At 41.2% G+C, this 21,871-nt stretch overlaps 1 protein-coding gene across 1 annotated transcript; it reads right to left on the reverse strand.

The window, feature by feature from the left end:
* Positions 1–1,337: 1,337 nt before the first annotated feature.
* On the reverse strand, positions 1,338–21,539 carry usp28 (ubiquitin specific peptidase 28). Its single transcript, XM_076101408.1, has 26 exons — positions 21,495–21,539; positions 19,434–19,511; positions 18,146–18,266; positions 17,855–17,942; positions 16,868–17,030; positions 14,280–14,366; positions 13,944–14,081; positions 13,582–13,649; positions 13,422–13,498; positions 13,188–13,336; positions 12,967–13,094; positions 12,587–12,682; positions 12,319–12,492; positions 11,952–12,160; positions 11,568–11,638; positions 11,029–11,257; positions 10,181–10,516; positions 9,901–10,034; positions 8,683–8,961; positions 8,030–8,125; positions 7,073–7,251; positions 6,187–6,265; positions 5,521–5,600; positions 5,212–5,335; positions 3,880–4,078; positions 1,338–3,001 (listed from the first exon to the last, which is right to left on the reverse strand). Exons 1-26 carry the CDS (start codon positions 21,537–21,539, stop codon positions 2,823–2,825), a joined length of 3,606 nt encoding a protein of 1,201 aa, XP_075957523.1. The 3' UTR covers positions 1,338–2,822.
* Between the last annotated feature and the right edge of the window lie 332 nt (positions 21,540–21,871).

Below are 21,871 nucleotides of genomic sequence, written 5' to 3' on the forward strand. Positions count from 1 at the left end.
TCACATTGAGAAAAGTGTCAAATCGTGCAATGTAAAGACACTATTCAGGCAGTGGTGGAATGCAACTACTCAAGTACTTTACTTAAGTACAATACAGGCTTTTTTTTAGGCTGCATTATTCAATGTTGCAGCCACTCACAGTGGACACTGCTTACAGCCCATTTCACTGTTAATGCAAAACACATGCATTTAAACCTCTCTGATCTGCAGCACACAAACTGTACAACAGTGTACAGTCCATTCATTGCTGTCCAATATTATTTAAGGCATCTCCATTTCTGAAATGTGGATATATCCTATTTGTATAAAGGGTCCAGAGTCCATGTTGATGCCAGACACTCTGCAACATATCGGTTTTTCCTCTAGCTGGCTGATGTCTTAGCCAACATGTTGAAACATCCTCAGGATAATACTGGTCATGCTCCCATACTCGTGATGACGACAATGACTATTTCATTTTGTGTGAAAAGAATAGTGAGCTACCAATGTGTTGAGTGCAAATGAGCTGTAAGACCATATTACTACTATTTTTGCAAAATGTAATAAAGGAAATGTTGGACTTTTATGTCACCACATTCCTCAAATGATGGACTTTCAGGTGGAATAATAACAATGCATGTCCTGTCACTTTAGGGCAGCTATAGACACGCATCCTGCAACAGAGGCGTTATAAAGAACAAAGACTAGTGACAATCCGAGCTTAATCTACCCCAGCACTGACCCTGACTCACTGCTATCATCTTGATCTTAGTATAATTGCATCTTTGATTGAAAAACAGCACACTGTTGTAGTAAAGTATTACACAACAGATAGAAGGGGCTTATGAGAATTTGGAAAGATTATGTGTGCAATTGCCATCCAAAGCCATGAAAATAACAGTGAATTCCAGCACTTAAGATAAGACATGGGGCGGGCAGATTGAGAGGTAGAACAAGCAATGTCACTGCAGCTGGCCATGCAAGGACCACATCTGTGCATGAGGGAGAAAAAAATAAGCCAGTGGCAATAAAATCACTCATGACCTAATAATTATTAAAGATTAAATGGCTGGGGGTCAGGAAACAGTTATATATGTTAACTGATAAGCCTGAAAGTATTTTATATTTCTCTTAATGTCACTGAATCACATTAAAAGACCAAAACCAACAGCGCATTAGTCGGTCTCTCACAATACTACTTAGCTCCCCTGACCTTTCCATTAGTTCCTACTGAAGGTGTAAATCTCTAAAAATGGCTCACAAATACATTTCTATTTTCACTTCTATTCCTCACAACAGCTGGGCAGTTTTAGCAAATCTTACTCAAGCGAAAGCAGTCAATGATAATGGGGTACACAGAGTATTTAAAACATTTAATGAGTATCATCACAGAGTACAAGTAACAAAGCAGCGTGAAATCAGCAGCCAGAATTGGCTCCATGTTGCAGGGCTGAAAACCCTCAATCAGAGGATTCATTTGCGATACTGCATTGCATCTGGGACACCAGAAAAAAAAAAAAAAGGATTTCCTCTCTTGTCTGTTATCTTTCCTTTCAGAGGGTTTACATAGTTTACACAAAAATCTGTTGAGCAAAGTGCATGTCCAACAGGGCACCGTCAGACCTAAACACAGAAGAGTTTCCACAGACTGATAGTTAGAGTGCACAGATCTACTGCGATCAGCACATCTGAGCGTGGAGCAGCTCTCTTTGAAAGTTGTACAGGATGCCCTGCCCTTCATATATGCCCTTCATATATTTATGCGTCATAGTTACTGTGGATATATTTCTTTACTAGCTTCACCTACAAGTAAAATTTCCTGTTTTGGAAAAATACAAAGTAATATAAAACATATATTTTAAAAAAATTTGTTGCTGTGGAGTACAAATCTAGTGTTTTTCTTTTAAAGCCCTGTTTAATTAAAGGCCTTATTGTGCATTCACACTGCTTAGCAACACAATAAATCCTACCAATCAAGTGACAATATTCAGTGACAACTGTTCAGTTGTCGCCAGTATTTAAATTTAACAAGTTTGCCAGCCACTAAAACATTCAGAGTGCCAATCAGTCTCAAGCTTCCGTGTTTGTTTACTGATGACATCTTATTTCTTCGGCAGCTTGATTTCACAAAGACCTTTACGAGGAGAAGCTGATTACGGTGATATTAACCTTTACAGTTCTCTCTGCAGTTGTTCGGAAAAAGAGTCACCACGTAGGCCTACTATCAAAACTGTCCATGACAGAAGGTGGGTGGAGTGGGTACTAAGAGGATGTATTCATAGTCAAAGAGAGTTGGACACAGAAGGTCTAAAACATGATTTCAGAAGTTAAATGATGTCTGACGGGGCGTTGGAGAAAAAACAATTACAGTGAGTTGCTACCATATGGGCCTTTTCTGCATAACCTGCTGCTACTTCAAGGCCATTATGATTTTTTAAGTATACTTAAAAAGTACACAAACAGCGTACTGTATTTTTAGCACACTGGGGGTTTCTGATGGTGCTGAGCAGGCAGAAGGCATACACTGAAGAATACAGAGGATTCATGATCATGTCGAGACCTGTGCATCCTGTGGAGGGTTTTTCCAGCAATCACGTGGTAACAACACTGCCTCATCCTCTATCTACCCCTAAAAAGTGCTTACAGTTTACTATGATAAACCATCAATGATATGCATGCGCAATGCTAAACCAGCAGATAAAATGAAATACATGATTTGGCTCGTTGAAAACGACACGCTGTCTCAACCCCACAGTCTGTCAGCACAGGATGGATCATCGGCCAAGTTGCTTGCAGGTCGGACGCACGGCTCAAGGAGGTTGTTGGGGGATTCATTCGGGACTTTATTTAACGCTGACTATCGAGGTGCTGTGGATGGACTCGATGATAGCGGCCAGGCGACTGCACAGGTCGTGGGCCTGCTGGTTGACATGGACTTTGGGTGGGTCTTTAAGAACTACTGTCTCAGCTGAACCGTCCAGAACCCGGGGCAGAAACTCACCCAGCTTCACCTGCAATGAGTCTGAAAACAAAGGGAGAGCAGTAACAATGCTTTGTTTCTTTTTCATTTTGGTTTAATGTTTGTTAGTGTTAGTATCGGTGTATAAAAGGCATGGACTCTTCTGTGTGCATATCACTTTAATAAGATGCTCTGTAGGCATAACAGATGACGAATGTACCTCGCTAATCTTTTTTTGTGTAGAGATCAAAGCAATGATACAGAACGTGTTGATTGGTGGGCTTTACCGGTGCTGATAAGCAGATTCTGTGTGTGAACAGAGTGAGTTCTCAAGATCAGCGTGCACTGGCACTCCATTGTAGTTTGGAGTCACTTGTCTTTCTTCCTGTGGTCCAGATTGTGATTCTGATACTAGAAAGTAAGAGCCGATTGCTTGTTGTCATGTTTGAATCTCGTACGTTTAACCACACGTCTGTATGTGCCCAGTGTGATGAGGGGTATTTCCAGTATTGTCACAATGCTCAGGCTGTAATTGACTGGATGAAGTAATAAGTAAATGTAATGTAATGTGACACTCATATGTTTCAAATGTAGTGCCGTTGTCTAACCACAGGGTGTCGCCATCGCACTTGTGACCTGGTCTATGACACATATGTGAAGCTACTTACTTTCTCTTAGGAGTAATATGCTCATTCATATGTAACCCTAGCTTACTGTTTCTGTTAGACTAATTATTGTAATGTTTATTGATATATATTTGTGTTTGAATGAGTCTTGGTGTGACGATTTAGTACTATATATATCACATTTCGTAGACTAAACTACGCAAATAAATGCTACTGGCACAGTTCAGAGAAGAAGTTACACCTCCTCATCTTCATTCCTGTGTCCTGATAATGTTGTAATAATAGCTACCAATGTGTCAATTCAACTGATCTTACCATCCATGTCCTGGCCCAGGCAGCAGCACCAGTGGCTGCGGATGCTCTCCATGGCGTTGCTGTCTTCCTGGGATAAAGCCGAGTCTCGGCTCATCAGGTGAAGGCAGGGGATGACGGCCTCGTCCATGATGGCGATGCCCTCCTCCACATTGGTCTCCTCACCGCTGCAAAACAACCGGGATGCACTTTCATTCAATGCCTGCATGGTGGAGGAGGAGGAGGAGGGGGAGGAGGAGGATGGAGGAGAGAGTAAAAGTTATTGTCACGAGGATTTCCTCTGTATTTACCATACCATGTTGTGTGATCGGTTTATAAGAACATTGCATAATCAGATGAGTTGCCTGATATTGAGTAGATATTATGGTTACGTGTTGGTGCCTCTTGATATATACATTTGCAAGTTAATGATCAAAACCTGATATTCTCCATCACCTTAATTATTCTATGAATAAAGAGCTTAATATGCATTGTTTTTCTTCACCTTCATTCTTCTCTTTCCCTCTGTCACTCTCTTTCTCTCTCTCAAACACACTCACACTGCACTCCTTGGCAGTGGCGCTCACTCAGCTTGTCTCAGTCTTCAGTTCTGACAATTGGGCTACTATAATGCATAAAGTTTGCAGTTTGGGTCGGGTTTAGTGGTTCATTAATGCTTATTGTAGCATATCGGGCGGTGCAGATTGGCTGGGATAATGAGCACAGTAAGGAGGACTCGGAGTAGCAAAGTTACATCCCTAATCAAGCATGAGATAATGAGAAATTAAAAAATGTTTATGCCATATGATCGGAAGCTCCAGAACAGATACTAAACAGGATTTGAAGTGAGGTTTTTATCTCAACTTCTGGTTCCAGGGTCAATGATGAACTTTGAACTTCAACTTCATCGTCACTTTTTCAAATATAACAAAACAAAAATGTCCGCAATGCTGACTGCATTGTATGAACTACTGAGACTGTAAGTAGGACACTAAGCCAAGTGCTTCTTATCTAAAACCTTTGTCCTGCTAGTGACACAGTCTAAATATAGCAATGTTGGTCTGTTTGTCCTCCAGTCTGTTTGTTCCAGAGCAAGATATGTCAGTAACGATTGGCTAAATTTCATGAAATGTCACATGGACACCGATAGTTTCCAGAGGACGACTGCTATGATTCTGATGACTCCTGAAATGTCCCATAATGCAGCAGGCCATCATCAAAGTTACATTTTCATATTGCAACTTTTATTCAAACAACCTCTTTATTGTTATTCTAACCTTTATGAAGAAGGATTGAGCTCAGTGATGTTATGCTTCACAATAATGTACTGCAGTCACACACACACGCCTTACTCACAGTGAGGCATTTCCTCCTGTAAACGGCAATAAGAGACTTGTCCACGCCACGTTTCTCTCCATTCTTCAGCAGGGTGGCGTTGGTCTCGTACGCATGAGCCAGGAAGATCAGTGCCTCCCGCATCCTGCAGCACACACACACACACACACACACACACACACACACACACACACACACACACACACACACACACACACACACACACACACACACACAGCAACGGTCATCATGTCATTATCTGCAATTTATTGATCTGAACCGACACATGCTGGCCGGGCGGTGTAGTGGTGGTTTACATTCGACACCTACCTCCCATGCTGGTAGTGCTCCAGTCCAGTCAGCTGGTAGACAAACACCGTTCTGAACAGCCTGTAGTCATCATGCCACTGCTGTGAAAGAGCACACAGGACAAAAAACTCCATTTGTTATTTGCGCTGTTTTCTCAATTTTCTGATCACATGTTTCTGTCACTCAGCGAGGCAGTAATTTATTCCATTTCACTCCTCTCTTAAAGGACAAGGCTGGCGATATTCTGTATTCGTATTACTGTCAACAAATCTAATAACAAGAAAGCAACAGATGTATCCTTTTAATAAGTGACATATCTGATGTTCAGTTTGTATTACATTCAAGTGTGTCAACCTTTGGTCCAATAGGCATGAAGTTGTACTGAACAGATGCCTGTCCCTCATTTTATGTCTCTAACGTATATCTTTGCTGTTTCAGTACACTGCCATATACTGTATGTAGCAAGATTGATTGACGATATTTTTTTGACAAATGTCTGTCTCAAATTTACATTTACTGTCTATGTCTACATTTCGATGATTTGTATACTTTTCTTGAACTTAAAGCAATCAAAGACGGCAGCAGAGACAGAATCATTTCCAGCGAAATTAGTACAAAAAATGGGACAGAAAAATCCCCAAAGAACAGTGTATCTGTCAATATCCAAAATGGCAGAGGTCAGCCCACCAAGTACTCATCCATATCCATGTCATCTGGCTTGATGAGGCGCAGCTTGGTTCGAGCTTCCCTCTTGATACTGATGGCCCTGCATGTACAGAAAGGACATCATGGATGCTTTTAATTTACAAAAGGATTGGTACAGGAACAGTCACACTGTGATGCAGTTCTCTGCTCTGGACACTAGATGGCGGTATAAGCATGCTGAATGCTCTAGGACTGTTTTTCTAAGTCTTATGATGTGCTGCTGCTCTGAGTGAAGCCACATGTTACATTATTTACTCACCTACTCCTGCTATGTGTAAACATTGTAAACAACCAGATAGAAAACTCTCGAACATTAAATGTTTTCAAATCAATTCATCACGGCTCCTAATGCTTTTAGCCTCATAACCTGTTTATATATAATGTAACAGAAAAAGGTCTGCACCAAATGTCTTTTTTTTTTAACATTCGAAGCTTCTATTGAGGCTTTTGAATAAAGATTTGGATGTCTGTAGTGGTGTTTTGTGTCATCATCACCCGCTGTTAGACCTCCCAGTTAATGGGAGTGCGTGCCTTCCTTTATGTGCGGCGAGTGGGAGAGCAAAGAGTCTTTTGACAGCAGTGAATACGTTGTTTTTGAAAGGCTTAACACCAACAAATACGGATTGAAGTCGAATATTTTGTCACATAAAAACATGTTGTGAATTTTGGAAATGATTACGTCTTAGAATTTAGAGGTTTCTCTGGATTTTGGGGTTTTTCATCCACTTTCTTTTATAATGTCAGCTCACCTAGATTGTGACAATAGCTTATCTGTATTCTCATGTTTTGAAGTTTTAAAAACATTACCCAATGTAAATAATAATGTCTGAGACTCGTCAATGAGCCATTTGTCTGTATCTGTGTGTACCTTTCATCGAAGCTCAGGTTGCGGTCGGTAAACTGCTCCAACAGCGTCCTCTCAATAATGCGATTGGGTGCCTTGTTCTGAAAGAAGTAGACCAGAGCGTGCTGCAGACGAGCATCCTCCTGGGGTGTGGTCTCCTCCTGGGAGAGCTCAAACAAGCGGGAATACTCCTCGTGGAAGGCCTGAGGGAACAGATGGATCAATTTGTCAATATGCTCATGGTGGGAAAACTATAAAAAGGTAGATGGATGGATTTAATTTGATGCAACCTAACAGTGACTGATCGACCTCTGAATGAATCATACAACAACAGTTTTGGTGCTAATACATTCTTCATTTATAATGGGTTACTAAAGTTGGAAATCTCATCAGAAATACTTATAAACAAGTCATTTATTTCCCTTTGGCCTTCAAGTAACAACCCAAGTATCTCGTCATGAGATACAATGACCCTGTATCCCATAACTAACCCATAACTAAGACCCTAGTACACTATTTGCAATGTTTTCTGTGTTTCTGAGTATTTTCTGTGCCGTCATTCATTTGTGAGGGATTTTGGATTTCATGAGTCTAAAATGCTCAAAGACGAGGTTAAAACGCTCATCTTGTTATTGACGTTGACCTTCTTACATCTGGAACAGTTAATTTAATATCTGCTTTTCTTTAGCAGCCCTTTTATCCTCTTATAAGCGCTGCTTAATGTTATTCAATACAGTACACGTTCTGTTCTGTGTTGATGAATGAATGAATTAACCTCATTACATCTGAATGTTTTTCTGTTCTTAATTCTAATAAATATGTGGGACAAAAATAACTATTCAAAACTATATAGAGAGGAAAGATTGCTCTTAAATGTAAAGGAAGCAGTTTAATGTAGCAATGTGGCAAAACTATTTCAGAAAACATGATTATTTAATTATTTTGTGAAATGTAGATTTGAATGTGAGATGCAATACATACCTTGATGAGGCCAGCCTCAGGGCCTTCCTTATCGAAGGTTTGCCTGGCCTTGGCTATGGCTAGAATGACGCCCTGCATAGCTGGAGTCAGCATCATCTGGGAAGATGAGATTATAACACCAGCTGGGCAGCAAACCGTTTGAGAATGAAAGCTGCTCATTATGTCTGTGTAAAGACCCTGAACTGTTGAGGGCTGCACCACATGTCCACATTCTGGGATGTTGCAAACGTATTGTATATATTTTTGCTCAAATAGGACTCTGGTGGTGGTCGTGTCAGAGATGGAAAACATCCTTAAAGTCAGAAGCTAAAACTGTAAAACAGCAACATTTAGACAAAAAGCTGTGAATGAGCAGCAGGAACAGCTTACACGTACAGGCCTTCATTTTAATTTCTGTGTTTGAGTTGGGGGGGTATTTTTTTAAATTATTAATTGAGGAACTATCTATAAGGTGGTGTCATAAATGTAACATCAGATCTGAAAAAGTAAACCTCGTGGCAAGTTGACAAAAAAGCATTCACATCTCAAGTCTAAGGTAAAATATAATAATGTATTAAAGGAGTAAAAAAAAAAATATCTGCATCCCGGAAGACTCGGAATAGACAAATCCTTTCTTCTATTGTATTTATTTATTCATGATAACACATTCTGACCTCTTCATTGTATCCATCAGCATCAGCTCTGACCATGATCCTGCCCACGTTGGGGATCTCCACTTCTGAGACCTCGTCCTCAGTCTGTCGCTGTCTGGCCGGGACCTCCTGCGCCTCCTTCTCCTCCTCCTGCTGCTTCGCTTCATGTTCAGGTGCCTCTCTGGAAGCCTCTGGCTCGCTTTCAGCTTGAGGGCCAAGGCCTGCTGCCTGTGTGTCGTCCTTCTTCACTTGGAGGTCAGATGGTGTCGGGTTACTGAGCTCTGCTTCAGGGCCAGAAGTCTTGACAGAGAAACAAGACGCACATTACTATGGCTTCCATCCATACATTATCTATATATCCGCTAATCCTCTTCAGGGCTTTGCATAGTGTGCCTCCATGTAGAAATACACCCACCCTCATCTACACATCTGTATGCATTTTAAACACCTGTGAAGCAAAGTCTGGAAAATGTTGTGGAGCACGTGTTTCTATTTTAACGGTGAACAGGTGAACAAATTGGCTGAGGAACAAATTGGCTGAGGAAATTGAAAATAGCTCCTTGTATCCAGTGAAAGGTTGATCTTATTATATAAAGTCAGGTGGGTCAGCAGACAGTCTGCAGCTGAATACATTTGGAAATACACTTAGGGAGTAATATTCATTTGCATGTGATAAATCAATGTGTCAAATGGAGCTCCCGATATGTCGACAGGACACAAGTGGTAATGAAGTAGTTTACCACTTTATTTAATGCCATCTAATGAAACAGCTTACAATAAATCTTATATTTATGAGGCTTATAATCATGTTCTGTTGACAGAAGTGCTGATTCATTCAATGGTGTAAATAGGGCCATTGTAGGTTAAAAAAAATAAAAAATAATAATTATGGATAGACTATGCAAGGTTGTATTGAACTGCACTGGTGTTTCTGAATATTTTCCCACAACGGAAACTAAAAGTGATGAAGTGTAAATTATATGATATGCCTCTGAACAAGCTACTGACTGTCAAATAAAGCCGCTGATAGCAGTAATCACTCCTAACCTTTAGTTTATCTGTGCATTACTCTCTACACCCTGCCTGACATTAAGCCTGGACCTCCATTGCTATGCTAAGTGGTGAAATGATATCCTTGACCCAGATGTACACACTTTATTTTTGTGGCCTAGAATTACTGACCCATATTCTACAGGGGGCATAGCAGAACTTGCCCAGGGGAGTCACAGACTTGCCCACCTGACACTGAAGCTCTCTCTCAGCCGAGGTGCAGCCCTGGCTGGGCCCCGTGGTGTCAGTGACTGCCGCACTGCTGGTATCGTCTGGCTGGCAGCCGGGGCTCTGGGGTAATGGTGGTGGCGTTAATTCAGATTCTTTTGGGGTCAAAAAAAGAGACAGGAGAGAGACTGTGAGAGCGCACACATGACTGATAAAATGTACTGTTCAGTAGTCAGTTTTACTTGTACAGTGGCTATAAAAACCTTGCCCCATTCCCTTTTCTCTAGCCACCACTACAGACCTTCAGGCTTCTCTCTGGGATCCGGCTCTGGGTCTTTCGCCGCTTCTGTGTCTGGTTCTGGCTCTGAAGAAGCTCCCTGCTCCGGCTCCTCAGTGGTTGGTCCTGACTGGGGTGCTGGCTCAACTGGTGTTTGGTGTACATTGACTGGACTGGGGTTTGGGGGCTCTGCAGAGGCTGTAGACTCTCCCTGTGGGGTGGCGGTCTGGCAGAACTGCTCCTCCCATTCACTGAGCTCCTGCTGGAACCAGCGGTTGTCTTCATGGACGTAGCGTCTGAGGACGGATGGCAGGGAGTCCATGCCATGCAGCACCTGGCCGGTCTCATCATCTGTGTCTTCTAGGTGGATGTGGGGTAGTGTCAGTAATAGACTTACACAATAAAATCCACATGCTGACAGTAAGTACTTAAGAAATGACAGGAGAATTAGTTAATTGTTATTACACACGATGGCATTTTTCCATATGCCACTGTTCATAATACATAATTAGTTACATTTTTATTACAGACAGGGACTGAGCTTGTACTGTTATAGTTTCTAACATTATGGAATAGCCTTTAAACATGAGGTTAGCTGAGTCAGAGCTACATTAAAAATATGTAAGTATTCTTTTAACTTCTATAATTGATAAGCACTCTTTTTTACATGATTGTGTGTTGTTTTTACTCCCTTGCACACATAATCCTGTTTCTTGCTTGCAAGGAAGAACATTATTTATGAATGCTTTCTGACAAACATGGACAAAAACATGGACAAAAACACACATCCGACATTCAATCTAGGATTATTCAAAAATGAATCTAATCTGATAAAATCAAATCATATAACTGATAAGCACACAGAGATGTACCTGTGACAAGGTTGGGTAACCTGTCATCAATGTACATCAGGCAGTAGGCACTGGCGTTGGTCATTCCACCAAAGGAGTCTCGCTCCAGCTCCTCCCATGATGACTCGGTGATGCTTACATCATTGTACTTCATCCAGCGCTTGTTGGCATGGTCATAAATGTAGGCCCAGTAATGGCCTGCTGATGCCTGGCCTTCATGGACGAGCACTGCATGGAGTCTGTAGGGTGCCTAAATATTAGGACAGTGGGAGACAGCGTTGAATCGCCACTGTACAAAACACCTACAGCATTGGGATCAATATAGACTACTGAGATGTGACTGTGCAGCTCTGTATTCACTGCAGTATAACATTCATCAGATCTGCTTGTATCTTATTTGTATTCTGTTGACTTGTTTACGTTACATTATTTTCTGTTCCTCCACGGAGATCAATACAGTTTCATCGAATCTCCGTCGATGCACTTTCTGCAGCTCCAGTTGTAAAACATGTGATTGAATTGCTGTTTGTCAGAGTGAATGAGGCGAGTGTAAGTCTTACCTGGCAGAGACAGTTGTCTATGTACATGCCCTCCAGCGTCTGAGTGAGCCTGTCAATACTGGCCTTTAGCGCTGACACACGTACACACAAAAACAAAACACAGAAAGAAACCACAGAAATTAAGTACACATATAGCGATGGGGAAATCAATTTCTTTTAGGTTTTTTTATTTCTTTTACCCAATATTTTCCTCATAAAAGGACAGTTTGGGAGAGCAGGGCTTGACAATTGACATATAATCTATTTCCTGGGAAAAGCATTTCGCAGCTAAAGAGCCCAAAAACAGAGCCCATGCTGCTAAGATAGCTAAAGAACATCAAGACTATCTTCTATAGACCTTTATTTAAAAGAAATGTTAGCATGTACACTGTAATAGAAGCATACCATTTATGTCATTCTCTACTTCTGTCCTCCAACGCTGCAGGCAGGTCTTCACAAAGAGCAGCTCTTCTTCAGTGACGCTGTGGGGGGCTGGGTGTGGTGGGCAGTCAACCGGGAGTCTGCACTGGGTGAAGGGCTTGTATATGGGGGTCCGCTGACAACTGGCAACACTGGAAACCGGACCGTCCAATGAATCTGTGTCTTCTGGTTCACTGGGAAATGAGAATGAGAACGTTTCGGTGTAATGTAAGTTTCGTAAAGAAGGAACTTTGGTCTGTTTATGCTGTGCTAGTAAAAGTCTGTCGACAGTCATTTATTCAGGGGCCATTGCCTTGGCTCGTACAGTTCTCTGGTCCTCTGTGTATTCAACCTGTTGTCTTTGGAGATGACTTCACTAAAGGGGTGGCTTGCAGGAGTCGGAGAAGCTGGTCTCAGATCTTCAGCCGGGGAAACACTTGTGGGCTTGGTGGAAGCGAACTCCAGCACAAACTGCAGCATGTCAGCCAGAGGATACTTGGTAGGTCCAGAGCCATAGTTTTTGTAGCTGTTAATAAAGACAGGACACGATTTGTACAAGATTTGTTTCCAAAACGCAGAGAGGTTTAAAAGTCACATCTCAGCTTTAAGAGGTAACTTACCACTCGAGTTTCTGTTGAAGGGCAGCTAGTTGATCCTTGAGTTTTTTCACTTCTCCTCTCCTCTCATGGGTCTGTTCTATGTTATTGTGAAGATATCTGTACATAGAAAAATCAGGCAATTCCCAAAACTGATCAGTACATGTGTGAAAGATTTGTTGTAACATCTGAATAGACAAGCAACAACCTTGATTTTTTTCCGATACATTTGTAATACACTCAGCCCTATGATGGCATAAGTTTGTGAGATAATCCTAGTGAAAAGTGGTGCAGGCATGCGTCCTTTAAAGTTATATACTGTGGAAGCTCCTTTTGCCCCGTAGAAACAAGGGAAACTGTAGGAATGTACACATGTATGATTGTGATATCTGTACAAAGCTCACCTGTCCATATAAATGATTTGTGGGAACTCCAGTTTCTTGTGTATCTTTTCAGGACGACCCAGCTGGGTGTTGAATTCAAATCTAGACAGTTCAAATGTCAAGACTGGTGGTAACGTTTTGAACCATCTCTACAACCAAGAGAAAATATGACACCAGATAAGCATCAGAAAATACCACATACGTAGAACTTCTATTGTTAGTCGGTTGTTGAAATTGTTTACCTCACGGCCAGATGTGACGCCGGGATCTGAATGCAGAGACTCGATCTCTTTCTCGACCATAGCACCTTCCAGGCATTCATCCAGGTTATTGAAGCCGTTGACTTGCAGGGGGTACTGGCCAAACTGCTCGATATTACACAACGTCTTACCTAAGCAGAGTCACATAGATGTGAGTGACTGAGAACAGAAGTCATATTGATGTCACTGTGACAAACACTAATATAAAACTCATACCCTCATGTCTTCTTTCTGTCACGAAGGTACCATAGAAAAGCTGGACCATGGGGTTTTTCTGTTTGTCTTCTACCTTACTGAAAGCAAAACATGACATTATATTATTGTAATTCAGCACACAAAGAGAGAATAATGTGGATGACATCAACATATAACTTACTCATTGGCAGCCAGCTGAAATGCATCCTCTAGCCAGTCAAGCAGTTTGTGGGAAAACTCACTGACATCCTGAAATGAAGACAAGAGATAAGATGAGATGTGAAGTTGTAATAGGAAAGGATTAAGTCAGGGTCAAAGAATTAATAAAGTCACATGAGTTGATTCTTGATCTTGGAAACAGTAGCTTAACAAAAAAAAAAATGTTCCTAAGGGCTTCAACCTCATCTCAACATCTGGCTAAGAACATTGCCCACTTCTCACCTCATCAGTGCGCACTCTGGGAAGGCAGTTAAGACACGGGGCCTCCCATCACAGGATGCAGCCTGTCTACACTTTAAGCTCTCCTTAAGTTAAGTGCTGTACCTGTTGGGCCTCGGTGGTCCTGAAGGCGTCTCGCAGTAACTCCACAGCAGCAGAAGGATCCACAAACCTGCGGGTGGAGCCCACCATGAGAGCAAATAGACAGCGCAGCTCCTGCATGAAAGCTATGTTCCTCTTGTCCTGTTAACACAAGTTCAGAGTCAAACTTCACCCCTGTTACACTAACACATGTTCATAATAACAGAATATCTCCACAGCTTGATCACCTCTTATGTTTATGTGTATGAATTAGACGTTTTAACATGAAATTATTCAAACAAATCTCCTGTGAAAACGGCAGTGGCAGAGTAACCAACTGTTGTGCATGAGTTTACTCACAGAATGGCTCTTACACTTCTCCAGTATTCGCTCAGACAGATGGTAGCTGAGAACCAGCCTCCTGAACACGGGCAGGTGGAACAGTGACTGCAACAAGACAACAAAACAAGGACCGGTTAAGGTCAGATGTTGGCAAATCATGATAACAGTGGTCATGCATTGCAGTGGTGGTATAACTTAGAAAGATCAAGGAAGAAACTTGTTCCTCGAACAACACAGTCAATGATATTTAGCCTTACATTGATATGTTTCACCAGATACTACATGGGAGTTTTAACAGATTTAGATGACAATAAAATGGGAAATTACCAATAAGTAAAAAGTGGTTTTCTGACTTTAATGAAACATGTAGTTTGCGGTCCTTCCTGCAAGACACAGAGCTTCTTAAGATGCTCCAAACCTTCTACGAGTGGGTAGGACGCACTCATTAATCTGTAATCTCTTCTATACTGTTACGATGCCTTCGGGAGAAACCTTTTAATAAGCTTCACAAGGATTTACTATCATCTCAGTTTTCAGATGGTTTTGGGAAACAAGGCGTACGGGAAATGTACTCTGACTTTGAGGCAAAAAGCATGAGAGTAGGTAGTGGCGTTAGATTGCAAGCACTCAGCATTGATGTTGGGCTAAGAACAGCATTTCCCTGGTTGTATACAGCACAACTTCTTATCAAAAATAAGGTTTTTTAGTTCATCAGATTGATTCTTCAATCAAATGAATGAGGTGCAAATTTCTATTTTCTAGTAGTTTTAATAAAATCATAGTTTATATTATTATAGAATAGAATATTTCCTTAACCTTAAAGGATACTAGTGTCTTACTATTATACTAGTAACTGTTGGAGAACATATTTTGAAAAAATCAATCCTGAATTTGATGGTATTCTTATTTCATTTCACACATAATGCTCAGACACATCAACCATGTCAATTAGTTATGAGCTGCTTCTGTTACTCGTGATAAACTAAATACATTAATAGCAGTCAGATCCTCTCATGACACATAAGAGTATGTGTGGTGGTGGTGAGCGAAGCTACTGAGCACTTATGAATATCTTGATATATAAATTTCCATTTAAGTAGGAAATTCAATTATGGCTTATCTCCATTTTACTGTAATGTATACCACAAAGGATAACAGAGGGAATATGAGCTGACAACTGAATGATGTGGTCACTCAGCCTCAATCTGATAGCATAATTACTTTTTAAAGGGAGACTGCTTTATCAAGAGTCGGGCTCTGTTGAATCTACAACAACCAGTTCAATTGTAACAAACAGTGTCGACACCAGAAAACAAAAACAAAAACAAAAGGCTATCATTTCAACACCATTTGTATTCAAACACTGCCTCATTTCCCCTTTTCTATTCCCAGATAATAAACCCTGTCCTTTGGTGGTTTGACTTCTAAATCAATGTCGTGGCAAATCTGAGTTCAACAAAGACAAACAATCAGTGTCTCCTCTCTGTCCATTCCAGGATGTCCACTGCTCGCTCCATCATCACATCACTCGCTATTAAATTATCCACACAGCCTGTGCATCTCAATGGGGGGGCTCCAGTTTCTGCCGAACGACCCGATTCAGTTTGGAATGGAGTTGTAATAGAATTAGCAGCTCAGAGAAATGTTCTCATTTTGCAGAAATATCCCCACACCTTCTTCCTTTCTTCCTGATGTTTCTAATAACTCTATTAGCATTAGTAAGTGAAGAGATGAGACAGAAAAGTGAGGCTTAGTTATGCAAGAAAAATTGCAGGAGGCTGTGCTTTATGGTGAATAATGCACAGTTGTGTTCAGTGGAATTGTACCTTGTATGATTTTATATGACAAATAAATTGATTGGTTGAACGAGTCTGTGCTCCAGTTTGTTCAGAGAGTGAAATTCTAGTATTATTCAATTAGCAGGTATCAGTACTGTCTACGCTCACCATACCTGGCTTGTTAGCTGAACTGGTTGTACTACTAGACACTTTAAGGAGTCAGCTGTTTGTTTGTTTTTCCGGTAGGTATAAACAAGACATCCCAATTAATATCACAGTTGTTCACGATGCACCTGGCTAACAAAAGCTAGCTAAATGGTGCTAACTTAGCATTTGTTTTGCTAACGAGACCTGCCCTCATCGAGCCTGATCTTCCGCAGGTCCACCCTCTCGCCCAAATATGGTCACTTCTGGTTCGAAAAAACACTCACTTTGAGCTTCACTTTGGCTCTTCAGAAACCTATCGGTGACGTCACGGAGACTTCGTCCACATTTTATACAGTCTGTGGGTGCGACGCCTCTGACAGACTAAAGTTAGATATCTTGGAAGGGAAACTCCAAGTCTATAAATGTTTGAGAGCTATTTTAAGTTTTAGCAGCAACAGGATATGAGACACTGTTAGAACACTAGGACACTAGTGCGCTTAACAGACTATATGCTATGTGTTATAATATATTTACTATATATATATTACAAGGCACTACTAATGTTATGTACAGAGGTTAGAGAAAACAAAAAGGAAACATATGGGACTGTATCTGACATGTGTCAAAGCAGAGTACATCCCCATCACTTTGATGTAACCAATCTTTCACACTTATTCTCACCTGGATGACGGCACTGAACCAGCAGGTGTTGCCAACATTGCGAATGCCCACGGGCCAGTCGTCCTGACGGATCCACTCTGCAGGGTTGCACATATCACTCTGGGCTTCGCATCTCTTCCTCTTCATTCTCGCTGCATTCTCCTCTACACTGGCCTCCAGAACCCTGCAGTACATCAAATTACCCATTTCAAAGCACTGAACTGACAACTGTATTAAACACAGGTGGACTTAGTCAAGACTCCCTGTCCTGTGCAGAGGTTGAATAAGAAGACTAAATCTCTCAGGAAAACACAAACTGTGTCGTGAGACAGGGACAAATGCATGCTAAATTATTACCATGCTGATGTTTAGCAGGTGAGGATTATCATGAATGCATTTCTATTTTAGCACAAAACACAAAGTACAGCTGATAAGAATGTCATGATTTATGCAGGTATTTGGTCATTAACCAAAGAATGATGGTTGCGCTCGACACAGAATCAGGGGTTCACATAAGTCATTATTATTCATTGTGTGTAAATTATTAATGACTGCATCACATTTTGAGCCAATGGATGACTAAAAACTTTGATCTGCAAGTGTGACTTGATGAAAAGTCAGCTGATCATCAATAACAAGCTTATGAATGTCTGTACAAAATGTTATTACGGTATTGAGATATTTCTGTCTTTGCCAAAAGTGGTGGAGCGACCGACCCACTCACCGTCATTGCCAACCCCAGAACCACTCCACTAGTGTGGCTACAAAGTAAATGCATCTGTTTTAGCCTTTCAGCCCATTTGTTTCAACCTCTGCTCGACAAGGCTTCAGGTTGATTTATACACGTACAGAGAATATGAAACAGCTGAGTCTTTCATATTCCCTTCTGTTGTTTCCAGTGGAAAATCTACTGTCTCCATTTTGATACGTCAGCAGTAAATAAAAAATTGAAAAATCACAGTCACCAGTAACAAAGAAGCATTGCATGAAAAGCCGGTTCTCTTGTACCTATTAAATTCTCTCTCCTCTTCCTGGGCATTGTGGGACTCCTGCAGGCTGAGTTCTATGGCCGTCTGCAGTTCATCCTTAGGGAGTCCTGACAAAACAGACAGCAGTGTGTCAGCAAGATCTCACAATTCTAGTAAAAACTGTTTCAATAGGGCAGAACAGATTACATAAACTTTAACACATAAATGAACAAATGAGTGTTTCAGATTCAATATCTGAAAAGGCCTACAAATGATCCTAACAAGTAAATGTAGTCAGAATTTTGTGCACGCTTGTTTTGTCCCAATGTACCTTTCTGGCCCTCCCAGGCCTCCGCAGAGGTCCCCAACTCCTGTGGTTCTCCAGGATCCTGAACCTCTGCAGACTGGGTTGTCAGCAGTCCAACAGCATTTCCAATGTCCCCCTGACTGTCCTTAAAGAGAGGGGACAAGGAAAAGATAAGGCCCGACATATCTAGATATCATTAATCTGCAGAAGATGTAGCAATACAATACATCACAAGAGCAAAATAAGCAAATAAGAAATGCATGCAAATACAAATATAGCAACCACCGAGTAATTAAAATAATACAAGCATGTACTTAGATACAGTTAACTAGCCTAATTAAGGGAACACCCTTTTTGTGTTGGAAACCAGCAGTAGACAACCATTTCTAATTTTGTATAGAACTCTGAGAGCACGTGCCCCTCCCGAACCTGTGAGCTCCTGCTGTTTCTCTGTCTGCCCCTGGTGCAACAGGTTGGATGATGCCTGAACAACAGTCAGCCAGACTGTTTATTGTACTGCTTGTCAATTATCTCTTTTATGAGGCTCCTATTAACTCAAGCTCCTAGGGATTTTTTCATTTGCAGTTGTGTTTCAAAACATAAGCGGTGTGCTTGGGTGGAAACTAGGCGCCCAGGGGGTGCTTTTAATGTAATCAAAGAGTGTTCCTTTAACATTAATTACACAATAACAGCAAGGGCTATGTTTTTTTAGCCAACTAGCAGTATGGCTCTAGGGATGGATTCCCATGACATTTAGAATAGACTTTCATGTTCTCCACAGGATGGTCTGTCTTAACACATCTCTTAACACGTTTACGCTCACAACATAATAAACACCACTGGTCACCAAAGACCCTGTTCTCTCACACCATCCTCCGGCTAATGTTTATATTTAATACACCACAACTGCTAAGGCTCAAATACTTGAATTTGGGATTTTGGCTGTAACATCATTTCTGAAATGTCCCCCATGTCATAGGGGGGGTTGAGGATAAGTGTGATTACTGTCAACTAAATTAAACTAAAGAGGAGTTGGATAGTAATGTTAATCAGTAAGTTATCTTAGTCATAAGTGGTCTTACAGCATACTGTAGGAATTGCAAATTTGTTTAGCTCAACAGATCTAACAAAAATGCCTTTTGGTCAACTGGAATCTGTAATGAAACAGTTGCCTATGTCTTATTATGTGCTTCGATTAAGTTACACAGAAAGGCCATTCACTTGCTTGCATTGTAGCAAAATAACATAGTACACACAAGGGAGCCACCATCCATTGTCTCCTAAAAGCTGACGATGAGTTCTTAGGTCTTACATTCAAAGCTTTGTAGAGGATCTGAGGGTCCTGGATGCCAGTGATCTCCCTCAGCTGGTTCATCAGGATTTTGCTCTGCTGAGTGAAAGGATTGGACAAAAGGGAAACGATTGTCAAGCTTGAGATACTTGGAGCGTTCCAGCCAACAAGTCCTTTGTGGTACTCACATAGTTTGGGTTAGTGATGGACTGGCATTTGACTCCCATTTGGGCTGACCAAATGGACAAAACTGGGCCACAAGTGGGCTAACCCCTTGAGGTAACAAGCAGATATCCCACTTTTTGCCCAAGAAAGTCCCACTTGCAGTCCACCTTGTCCCACATGCTATTCTTGGGAACACCTGAGGATATGCGTGGGCCTCACTTATAGCCTGTGACCCAGTGTGCAGACACACATGGGGTCTATATGGAGCTGAAGGACAAATGTCCAAATGTCAACATCGTCATGCCTATATGAGGTCCACATGTCAGCTGGGTCATGACAATGGCTTAATGAAACAGAGCCAAACTCAGCGGCTTCAGTAAGCAGCATTGAACACATTTTTTGAAATATGCTTATAGTCGCTTTCTTACCGAGCGTTAGAGAGGATTGATGATGGACCGATTCCTCTAGGAAGACACTAGTTTCAGCCACCAAATAGTCAAGCACATAACCCCCTCATAAAATGGCAAATTGTAATTTTTACACGTCAGAGATGCTGGTAGGCGGACCGTGTTTTGGACAAAGCCAGACTAGCTGTTTCCCCCAGTTTCCAGCCAAGCTTAGCTAACTGGCTGCTCGTGGTAGCTTAATATTTACTGCACTGACAAATAAGTGTATTTTTCTTATTGAAAATTATAAAAAAAAGGCTTTTTGTGTTTTACAAGGGTATTCTTGGTAAGGGTGACATGTTAAATAATCTATATCAGCCTAATCATTTCCTTTAAACTAAACTTAAACTATAATAAATGTGGTGGGGGGAAACCAAATGCTACCCAACATGGCAACATCCCATCATCCACCTTTGTACAGGTCATCGACATTTGTAAACACAAACTCTCAAAAGCCGTCATATGTTTAGACCTCATAGACATAAAGTATTGGAAAGTAATAACATAAGCCTGCTGAGTGAGCGGCGCTATATAAAGCCTGCTAACCCAACAGCAGGTGGACATGTCAGGGTATCACTCACTCACACACACACACACGCACACACACACACACACACACACACACACACACAGGATGCCAAGAGCAGGCTGACCAGACTTATATGGAGCCCCGGGGCTATCTGAGACCCTCTTAGTTAGCCTCTATTTTAGGTTGCTGACATGGATAGCACAGGCTTCTGTTTATCATTCCACTCACCATGCCACCAGACCAGAGTGACTAAGGCACTGGGTCTCTCTCTCACACACACACCTATGTCAATACCAAATAGAAAAATGAGGCAAACAAAGAGTATAACGGAAGTTCTACTGTATGTAAACCCTAACCTTTAGTACATAACATAATTAGAAGCTTGGCTCAATGACTGTCTGCTGGAATGGTTAATTAGAAATGCCGATGGATAGAGCTGAAGGCTGCTTTAATGGCTACAGAGCCTACTGATTAAATGAAGTGTTACACTCCAGAATGATGTCGTTATTTAATGGAATATGTACTGATAAATCATGTGTCCTATGAGACTAGCAACTGAGGACATCAGACATAAAATGTGAACATTTTATTTATCAGACATTTGTTTGTCATATTGGCTGAATTTGCCTTTAAACCAAAATGCCAGTAATTTAGCATGTAAATACGCAGCTTAAGAAATTAATTTCCAAAATTCAAATTTGACTAGAATACGAGCTTCTTGGTGTATTTTCTTTCTTTTCTAAATATTATGTTAATCTTTTTTATTTTTTTTTCTACCTAGTGTTTAAATAAAAACGATGTTAAAAGTAACTTTAAAATTCCAGATTTTTAGTACAGCTTTGGCCTTCGCACATCATTGGGGTTAGTGTTAACGTTAGTTCCTCGTGCATTCCGATGCAAATGTCACTTTGTTATGTTGGTTCTGTCATCCTTTGGGCTCACCGAGTTCGCTGAGTTCTCTCCATCTTCAGTCTGTTCACCTCTCATTGCAGATGAAAAAAGAAAAGACGTGGATTTCTTCCTGTTTTCACCAAACGCTTTCAAATCCCGACTCCGCGTCAAACCAGCTCCATCTGTCACAATCTCAGAGAGCGACTAGCTGCGCGCGCGCTCACCTGTTAGGACATGCGCGTGGGCGAGAGCGATCGCTAAAGCACGCGCCCTCTCTTACACAATTAACGTGACAGGACAGTTCTTAATGCAATGCAGTGACAGACTTCCTTAATACCCGGATGATTTGTGGTGGGGTATAACTCTTTAACTCAATAACTGCCCACTTGTACTTTACTTAAGTATTTTCATTTTATCCTACTTACTAC

This window comes from Anarhichas minor, unplaced genomic scaffold (genome assembly GCF_050575085.1).
Source record: "Anarhichas minor isolate MPS153535 unplaced genomic scaffold, ASM5057508v1 ptg000027l, whole genome shotgun sequence".
Classification (NCBI taxonomy): Eukaryota; Metazoa; Chordata; class Actinopteri; order Perciformes; family Anarhichadidae; genus Anarhichas; species Anarhichas minor.